This window comes from Oncorhynchus masou, chromosome 18 (genome assembly GCF_036934945.1).
Source record: "Oncorhynchus masou masou isolate Uvic2021 chromosome 18, UVic_Omas_1.1, whole genome shotgun sequence".
Lineage (NCBI taxonomy): Eukaryota > Metazoa > Chordata > Actinopteri > Salmoniformes > Salmonidae > Oncorhynchus > Oncorhynchus masou.
The window spans coordinates 16,714,990-16,725,490 of record NC_088229.1 but is presented as its reverse complement, the minus strand read 5'-3'; the positions used below and the strand labels follow the sequence as shown (position 1 = coordinate 16,725,490).

General features: G+C 42.7%; 1 protein-coding gene across 1 annotated transcript in view; it reads left to right on the top strand.

Moving 5' to 3' along the window:
* The first annotated feature begins 2,627 nt into the window (after nucleotides 1-2,627).
* LOC135504099 (nuclear factor of activated T-cells, cytoplasmic 2-like) overlaps nucleotides 2,628-10,501 on the top strand; it is a 50,675-nt gene continuing 42,801 nt past the window's right edge. The window contains 4 exon segments of the mRNA XM_064922390.1: nucleotides 2,628-3,041; nucleotides 3,721-4,188; nucleotides 4,191-4,653; nucleotides 4,854-5,022. Of these exon segments, the coding sequence (XP_064778462.1) occupies nucleotides 2,897-3,041; nucleotides 3,721-4,188; nucleotides 4,191-4,653; nucleotides 4,854-5,022 (1,245 nt within the window). The 5' untranslated portion in view covers nucleotides 2,628-2,896.

The following is a 10,501-nucleotide window of genomic DNA, read 5'->3' as shown; positions in this document are numbered from 1 at the left end:
GCTGCACCTAATTTTAGCATGGGACTCTTTTTCAGTTATTGTTGCTAAGAGCAGTTAGGAGTAGGACCCACACATATTTCAGACTTCTGCTGTAAACTTTTACAATATAACTATTGCGGTATGGTGTTATTACAAGACGTTATTACAATGCTATAACAATGGTTGTACTGTAATAGCTGATACTTTAGGGTTTGCAGGTGTAATAACTACAAATGGTGTTGTTCCACTGTCAAGTTTATCACAAATGTTAAGTATTCTATTAAAAAACATGTTTAGACACCAAGGAGCGCAGGCTGGGGTTTAAATTACAATAATCTGTCAACTTTCTCGAGCCTGATCCTAGATATGTATGTGCTGTTTAATCAACTCCTATGGTCATTGTCATGCCACCGCACAAACAGATCTGGGACCAGAAGTCAGGCTCTTTCAATTCAATGTAAATCAGGGCTCGTATTCATATAGAGTCTCAGAGAAGGAGTGCTGATCTAGGATCAGTTCCCATTGTCCTTGTAATCATATTTATTATAATCGAACATGCTAAACTGAGATCAGCACTCCTAGATCAGCACTCCTAATCTGAGATGCTTTATGAATGCGGGCCCTGGTTTTGGGCCACATAATGTTGTTTTTTAGTACGATCCGACTGAGCACATTGCACCCTGGGAGGTGCAGTTTGAACAGAGGTACATTCTGTGCTGTTTCATGAGTACAACCCACTAAGTGTCGTCTTGGTTACGTATAGTGGGTGGGGGCCTGTCTACAAGAGGATTCTAATATTCCATAACTCTGCATACATTAGGAAGAATTCTAAACAATGGGACCAGCGATGCTGGTTAGCAACGACATTGGTCCCATGAATCTGTTTATTTTTTTAAAAGCTTCCTCGTGGAATTATTAGGTTGTCCTGACCTGGGTATCTTCAACCTAGTCTACAGTACTGCCTTTACTCAAAAAAAATTGAGGTTCAACGAGGGTTCTTCTAAGATGCTCAAAGTTCTTAGAAGAACCTTAGCGTTCTTGGCACGGAAAATGACCCCCAAAAGGTTCTTCCAAGAACCCCATAAGAGGTGGGGTTTATCGAGGAACCTCCTTAGTTGGTGGGGGTTCTTGCAGGAACCTAACTGCCCAACTAAAACATTTGATTTTAAATTTGAAAGGACAGCAGAGGCAGGCACTTATCTGAACAATGTAAAGATCTCAATGTAAGGTAAGGTTTGTCCCCTATTTGATCTAAATTGATATTGTTTTATGATGATACCATCTATCTTTTTATATTTGTGCAAATCTTTCTAAAACAGAAAATGGACACAATTCAATGGGTATCAATTATCAAAGAGGTAAGAATATGTAGGCTATAAGAACATGTTGAAGGCTGGCTGTATTGGGTGCAGATGACTGCACTGCTCACTTTTGTGTCTGAAGGCATACAGACAAGGAGGCATACAAAGGTATGTCAATTAGTATTGGTATGTTATGCAGATCACATGTACCATCCTCACCTACATTATGGACAAGGTATGTGTATGAAACCATTATAACAATAAAACAATCATTCACATTTACCACAAAAACCAAAGTATGAATACTGTCATGTGCAGGTTTTGTTAAACATCTTTATAATTACTATTTTTTGGATTCACAGATTTCACCCACTGCCTACACCTTTGATGAATATAACAGGAAACCTGTTTGATCACCATGCACTGCAAAATCATTCTGGCTATGGATACAGAGAACATCAACATCAACACGCCAGAGGATATACCCATTGGACTTAGGGCTCTGCTGGGAGTTTATTTTTTTATTCTGCTATGCCACTAAAATCCTAATAAACACTGACAACTGAAAGATTGTGTTATTGTTATGCGTATTATTAATAATAATAATAATAATAATAGGGGAGGGGGGTAGTTAAAAAATGAACCCCAAAAGCATATTCAAAAGGTTCTCTGAGGAACCATTAAAAGGGGTTATTTAAATAACTTATAGGGCTTCCCCCACAATTTCAATTTGAAGAACCCCGAAAATATACTCCAGGAATATTTCCACCTAAACAGTCGAATCCTGAAGCCTTTTCCATTGGATTTACATGTAATGAACCAATGCCAGCTTTAGAAATGCCTTTGTCAAATTTAGTTTATAAAGGGTATGGTATAAACGTTTATTAGTAAGTAATACATTCATTAGAACATAGACCATAACAGTGAACTTATTTTTTGTTGTTGTAATTATTCATCATTTAAATATTTATTAACTCATTGATACAGCATCTGGGATGATGGGTGAAAATGGATAAAAATGCTCTAATGCTCATCCAGTAAGCCAGTCTAGCATCCTTTCATACTGTAGGCTATATAAGGCGACTCTAGTTGGGCATATCTTTAGTTTGTATTCAAAGTTAAAGTAAGATATCCCCATATGCCATGCGTAATTGCTTGGTGCCAGACACCCGGGGGCAGCAGCACATCAACTGTACCACTGATGCAACTCATCACTATGAAGTTGTGCACCTGCAGCTGTTCTGTCAATGATCATAGGGAGGCGTGATCACTCCGCCTTTGACACCTTGCACCGTATTTATTTAGGGCTTCTATATGAAAATAGACACGCCTTATCTCTCTATATGAGGTTTAGTTTGAAAGAGGAAGTTTAGCTGCTATTACGTTGCACTCGCGGCTCGTTCTTTTCGCAGTTTTTTTTTACTGAGGCATCAGTGGCGTATTATCGCTTCAATTGAGCAAGTGAAGATTCTATCACAGCCTATCCACCTCCGTCAAGGCCTCTGACATCGCAAGGCCTTCGTGGATGAAGAGAACTGCCAGAGTAACATCATTGATTATACAAAATATCTGCTTCCTTTAATTTTTATTATAAGTAGATTGATTCAATAAGACAGATGAGCTCGTTTTACGACAGAAAAGACCCTAGTGAGTTAGGGCTGGAAGAGGAACTGAGTCAAGTAAACTGCCAAGATGAGTTGGAGTTTGATTACCTGTTTGAATATGAACCACCTTGCAACAACTTTCCCGGGGAAGATCAAGGTTTGTCAGATGGCTTGTCAAGTCTCCCGCGCGCTTTTCACATTTTAGATGCTTATATTACTTTTCAACGTAAAACGTTAAATGCAGTGGCGTCATTGAAAACAAATAAACAGCGATGTGATTTTGCCTGAATGCTATTTTCCTTCCACTTATAGTTCTAGTAAACATTACTAAAAGGAAATTGATTTTTTTTCTCACAAAAATGATACAATTGATCCTGCATTTTCTCTGCATGTCTGTATACATTGTATAATCATGGCTAGCTTGTTTCAACACACTTTCTAACTGGAAAACAATCTGTCATTTGTTTTATGTGCATGCTTTAATGTTTACAAATATTCTAACAGTCACAATGGGCCCCATTTGATGATGTGAATAGTTTCCACACCTAAACCTTTTGTTTTCAATGATTGTTAATCAAACTGATCAAAAGGATTGAATAAAAATGATTGACAACATTATTATTTGAAATGGTTGTTTGTTGAATTCAAATAACATAATTTCTGTTTAATGTGGCTCTCATGTGTATTGCAAACATGGATCCAAAGTTTTGTAAGATGTGTGATTTTGGAGAAAACATTATATTTTCAGTAATTTTACAGACAATGGACAGTCTGTTTTATAAATAATATATTTTCTTCTGATCATTTCTCTTCCTTGTTCCCTATCTACCTTTCAGCAGATGAGCCAAATCTCTCCTCACTGAGAGTCCTCAGTGTTGCATCTCATCTGGCATACCCCTTGGAGGAGACTTCCCCCTACGACATCAAGTGCAGCGAGCACAACCCAGAGAGCCTTTCTGGTTATGAACACCTGGAGGCTAAAAACTACCTGGACCACACCAGGCCTGGGGGTATCGCCCTGAGCCCCAGGATCGAGATCACTCCGTCACGTGAGCTCTACAGCCATGGACGAGACTCCCTACAGAACCACCCTCTGAACATCAGTCCCCGGCCCACTCTGACCGTCCCTGGCCACGACAGCCTGGTATACCGAGAGCCCCAGTGCCTGAGCCCAGCCAGCAGCAACTCCTCCACCAGCTGGCACTCGGAGAGCTATTCCCCCTGGGCCTCCCCTTGCGTGTCCCCAAGTAGTGGCCAGACCGGGGCCGGAGACCTCTGCCCCCGCTTCCAGAACATCCACACCGGTTCCCCCGCACATCCCCAGGCACTTCCCCCCATACTGAGGAGGGCTGCCTCGGCCCCCGTTCGCCCTCCCCATCCATTAAGCCAGGATCCCGCTCCACCTCGCCACAGGGCAAGCGCACCTACGACATGTACAGGAATCCCAGCCTGGTCACTGGGATCCGTTCCCGCAGTCCCTCTCCACACGGGGGCCACGGGGAGCACTCCCAACAGAACGCAAGTGGCCATTACGGGACCCCCAACAGTATGGCTGAGGCCATGGACGGCTACGGCACTGTCCAGCCTGGTCTGGTCCCCACCAAGGTAGTGAAGACGGCCAACCAGGCGTACGCCCTCTACCCAGAGAACCACAGGGAGGTCAACTACCTGGTGTCCTGTGAGCAAGACGTAAAGAGTAAAACTGGGGCGGAGTCCTTCTTTGTGATCCCTCCCATCTGGACCAAGCAGCTGGTCCCCAGCCTCTGCAGGTGAATGGTGTAGGAAGCCTGTACTGTATAGGTAAAGGGTGCAGTGGAATACTTTCTGCCTAACCAGGGACACACTCATATTCTGAATAAGATTTAGTGTCTATTACATTGTATCAGTTATATGACTACATTAGGAGCCACGCTTTAGGAAGCCTTATCACAGACAATTAACCCTTTTTTCCATATCTTATTTCCTGTAGCATCCCATTTTCTTCTTTGCCCCCTCTGGAATGGCCTGTCCCCAGCCATACAGACCAGTACAAGCTCCATGTTGACGTGCAGCCCAAGCCTCATCACCGAGCCCACTATGAGACAGAGGGGAGCAGGGGAGCGGTCAAAGCCCCCACTGGAGGTCATCCTGTCGTCCAGGTACGCCGCTGGCTCTGTATCACTCTTAGAAAATTAGGTGCTTTTGTGAACCTTTTTTGGTTCCATGTAGAACGTTTTCAACAAATGAAGAACCATCAACAACCCTTTAGGAACCATTTGGTGAAAGGAATCTACAGTACCTTGCAGCAAAAAGTTAAAACAGTTAAAACCCTTTATGGTTCTAGGTAGCCCAGTTTAATGTAGGACACTGAATAGGAAGGCCTGTTGCGTGTAATGGTATTTCCTAGTCATCATTACAGCATGTGGTACTACTGCCCTAGGGCCTGGCTTATGAAAATGACTACTGTGTGTTACCGTGTATGCTCTGTCATCCTTTACCTCATCTTTTCTCTCTCCCTCTATCTCTCACTCCTCTTTTCTTCCTAGCAGCCTGCCACACTCACTGAACTGAGTTCTATCTTGCACTGATGTCTTATACATGGCAGCTAATGTATCCTCACACTAACTCCCATACTTACTACAGTAAAACCTTCCTAGACTATTATTTATTGAATTTTCTATGAACAATATACATTGAATATACCAAACATTAGGAATGACCCTTTTGCCCTCAGAACAGCCTCAATTCGTCTTAGCATGGGCTCTATAAGGTGTCAAGAGGTCCACAGAGATGCTGACCCATGTTGACTCCACTGCTTCCCACCGTTGTGTCAAGTTGGCTGGATGTCCTTTGGGTGGTGGACCATTCTTGATACACACAGGAAACTGTTGAGCGTGAAAAACCCAGCAGCATTACAGTTCTTTAAACACTCAAACTGGTGCCTGCCTTGCACCTACTACCAAACCCCATTCAAAGGCACTTAAATCTTTTGTCTTGCCCATTCACCCTCTGAATGGCACCCATACACAATCCATGTCTCAATTGTCTCAAGGCTTACAAATCCTTCATTACCCTGGCCCCTCACTTTCATCTACACCCCTAACCCTAACCCATTTACACACTGGTCTCATGACAGTTGTCTCAGGAGACAGGAGTGGTGAACTTTTAGTCAGGCATACTCATATGAAAAACAGAAATGTAAGCTGAACTTAAAGCGCAACTGAAGGCAATAACTTATCTGAGAGAAAATGGCCTTTGTGGCATCGATATTGTTCAGAAACATTTATTCTAGTATCAAATTTACAAAGTGTAAATATGAACATTTTGGTCATAAAGTGACATGAATACGTGGTGTTGAACAAAGGTAGCTGAGTCTGACACAGTGAGTAAAATAGTCTACTGCTGCAAATACTAAACAGGCCATTTGAGAAGCCGGTTGCCATGGTTGCAGTGAGTGAGTCAGAATGAGGGGGACTGGGAAAAGTAAAGTGAGGAGTTCAGTCTGGGACTGGGAGGGAGTTTGGACGTACCTAGCCAGCCACATGATTGGATGACACCAGGCACAACTCACTGACCGTGAGAGACAGAAAATAGAAAGTGAGAAATGCTTCATTTCCCCTCGGCCAGGTTCTGACAGTCAACAACCACAAGGAAGCTTTCATTACGTTGCCGTGGAAACGTTAAAATATGAACTGAAAATTATAGGCCCTGCTTAAAATATACAGACGACCGTCAACATGTGGAAATGTCTTCTATTAAAGAGCATCTGAACGCACTGATTCCACATCTATTTCTCTGTTGCTCACTAAGAAAACAAGATTTTTGTCTTGGGGTGTAGTTCGGTGGCAGTTACTGATGTTTGTCCCTCATGAGACACCATAGGAACAAAGCCAGTATCACTTCCTCAAAATAGTCCGAATGAATCTAAGAGAACTCAATAAATCTGTCATTAATTGAGACGTTTTTGTAGAGAAGGTTTAGTTGCACAATTTTACATCTAGCACAGGTGTCTGATGCAGTATTTATCAAGTTAAATGTGAGATATGTTGACTTTGGTACAGTGCATTTGGAAAATTATTCAGACCTCTCGACTTTTTCCACATTTTGTTACGTTACCCCCTTATTCCAAAACCACTCTGCACACAATACCCCATAATGACAAAGCAAAAACTGTTTTTTGAAATGTTTGCAAATGTATTAAAATAAATATTTACATAAGTATTCAGACCCTTTACTCACTACTTTGTTGAAGCACCTTTGGCAGCATTACAGCCTTGAGTCTTCTTGGGTATGGTGCTACATGCTTGGCACACCTGTATTTGGGAAGCTCCTATTCTTCTCTGCAGATCCTCTCAAGCTATGACGGGTTGGATGGAGAGCGTTGCTGCACAGCTATTTTTAGGTCCCTCCAGGCATGTTCGATCGGGTTCAAGTCCGGGCTCTGGCTGGGTCACTCAAGGACATTCAGAGACTTGTCCTGAAGCCAATACTGCGCTGTGTGCTTAGGGTCGTTGTCCTGTTGGAAGGTGAACCGTCGCCCCAGTCTGAAGTCGCAAGCGCTCTGGAGCAGGTTTTCATCTCTGTACTTTTCTCCGTTAATCTTTCCATCGATCCTGACTAGTCTCCCAGTCCCTGGCACTGAAAAACATCCCCACAGCATGATGCTGCCACCACCATGCTTCACCGTAGGGATGGTGCCAGGTTTCCTCCAGACGTGACACTTGGCATTCAGGCCACAGAGTTCAATCCTGGTTTCATCAGACCAGAGAATCTTGTTTCTCAAGGTATGTCAGTCCTTTAGGTTCCTTTTTCCTTCAAACTCCAAGCGGGCTGTTCCTTTTACTGAGGAGTGGCTTCCATCTGACCACTACCATAAAGGCCTGATTGGTGGAGTGTTGCAGAGATGGTTTTCCTTCTGGAAGGTTCTCCCATCTCCACAGAGGAACTCTGGAGCTCTGTCAGATTGACCATTGGGTTCTTGGTCACCTCCCTGACCAAGACCCTTCTCCCCCAATTGCTCTGTTTGGCCAGGCAGACATTTATAGGAAGCGTCTTGGTGGTTCCAAACTTCTTTCATTTAAGAATTATGGAGGTCACTATGTTCTTGGATGTTTTTGTACCCTGCCCCAGATCTGTGCATCAACACAATCCTGTCTTGGAGCTCTACAGACAATTCCATCAACCTCATGGCTTTTTGCTCTGATATGCATTGTCATCTGTAGCACCTTATATAGACAGGTGTGTGCCTTTCCCAATCATGTCCAATCAATTGAATTTACCACAGTTGGACTCCAATCAAGTTATAGAAACATCAAGGATGATCAATGGAAACAGGATGCACCTGAGCACAATTTTGAGTCTCATAGCAAAGGGTCTGAACACTTATGTAAATGTATTTGCAAAAATGTACAAACATTTCTAAAAACCTGTCTTCGATTTGTCATTATGGGGTATTGTTTGTAGATTGATATTTAATCCATTTAAGAATAAATCTGTTGACAAATTCTGATCCACTGCCCTGCTGGGCAGTCTGTCACACTGTCTGTGTATTCTGCAGTTGGATTGGATAGAGTGCAATTGCTGCAGATGTGTATCCCGTGTTAGTGGGCAAGTGAGCATTGTTGAAATCAATACCAAACTCTCAAGTCATGACGAACTAATTTACAAAACTCAGTTTTGAACGAGACTGACTTTATGACCAAAATTATCCTATTTACACTTTGTAGTCAATTTTGACACTAGAATAACCGTTTCTGAACAATATCGATAACACATAGGCTGTTTTCTCTCAGGGAAGTTGTTTCTTGCCAGTTGTACTTTAAGTTCAGCGTACATTGAACATGTAAAGAAGTGCTGCTAACTCTATAGAGCATGTATAAATTTTGTCAAAAGGTAACAAATGTTACATTTTTGCTTTTAATTTTTTCACATGAGTATGCCTGACTAAAAGCTCATCACTCCTGTCTCCTGAAACACTGTCATGAGACCAGTGTGTGAAGGGGCCACCAATCCATGTGAAAGCTATGATCCCTTAATGATGTCACTTGTTAAATCCACATCAATCAGTGTAGATCAGTGGTTCACAAACTTGTTATAGTCCCGTACCCATTCAAACATTCAACCTCCAGCTGCGTACCCCCTCTAGCACCAGGATCAGCTGCGTACCCCCTCTAGCACCAGGATCAGCTCACTCTCCAATGTTGCTTTTTGCCATCATTGTAAGCCTGCCACACATACTATACGAATCATTTATTAAACATAATAATGAGTGTGAGTTTTTGTCACAACCCGGCTCGTGGGAAGTGACACAGAGCTCTTATAGGACCAGGACACAAATAATAATAATATAATAATCAATAATTGTTCTCTTTATTTAGCCATCTTACATGTAGAACCTGATTTGTTCATCAGAAATTGTGAATAACTCTCCACAGGTTAATGAGGGTGGGCTTGACTGGATGCACATAACTCTGCAATGTTGGTTGTATTGGAGAGAGTCTGTCTTAAATAATTTTCCATACACAGTCTGTGCCTGTATTTAGTTTTCATGCTTTTGAGGCCCGAGAATCCACTCTCTCATAGGTACGTTGCTGCAAAGGGCATCAGTGTCTTAATAGCGTGATTTGTCAAGGCAAGAAACTCTGAGCGCAGCCCTATCCGGAAATCTGGCAGTGGCTTCTGATTAAATACATTTTTTACAGAACCGCTTGTTGCAATTTGGATGAGGCTCTCTTGTTCAGATATCGGTAAGTGGACTGGAAGGCATGAAAGGGCATGAAAGGGATAACGAATCCAGTTGTTTGTGTCATCTGTTTCGGGAAACTACCTGCATAATTACTCACCCAGCTCACTCAGGTGCTTCGCTATATCACATTTGACATTGTCCATAAGCTTGAGTTCATTTGCACACAAATCATAGAATGATGGAAAGACCTGTGTGTTGTCCTTGTTAATACAGACAGAAAAGAGCTCCAACTTCTTAATCATAGCCTCAATTTTGTCCTGCGGAGAGTCCCTGTAATCCTAGATTCAGATCATTCAGGCGAGAAACTCGTCATCATGCAAGTGGTCAGACAAGGGAAAATTATGGTCAGTAAAGAACTTTAGGCTTGTCTCTCAATTAAAAAAAAACATGTCAGGTCCTCCCGGGTGGCGCAGTGGTCTAAGGCACTTCATCTCAGTGTTCGCTGTGCCACCAGAGACTCTGGGTTCGAACTCTGGCTCTGTCACAGCCGGCCGCGACCGGGAGGTCCATGGGGCGACGTACAATTGGCCTAGCGTCGTCCAGGTTTAGTGAGGGATATCCTTGTCTCATCGTGCACTAGCGACTCCTGTGTCCATTTGATGTCACAAAGCTGTCCCGTACTTTAAAAATATCCTCTCATGTTGTCCTGGTTTCCAGTGGTTTGCAGAAGAGGATGTCTTCCTTAATTGACCCCCCATAAACATACCAGGAGCCTTGCCAGGCCCGCCACATCTGTTGAGTCATCCAGCTGTAACGCATATAATTCACTAGTTTGTATGTGAAGTAGTAATTGTTTCAAAACATCTCCTGCCATGTCACTGATGCGTCGTGAAGCAGTGTTTGGAGGCATTGTCTGTATAGTTTTTTTGGCCCTTTCCCCCAGCATTGTCCCA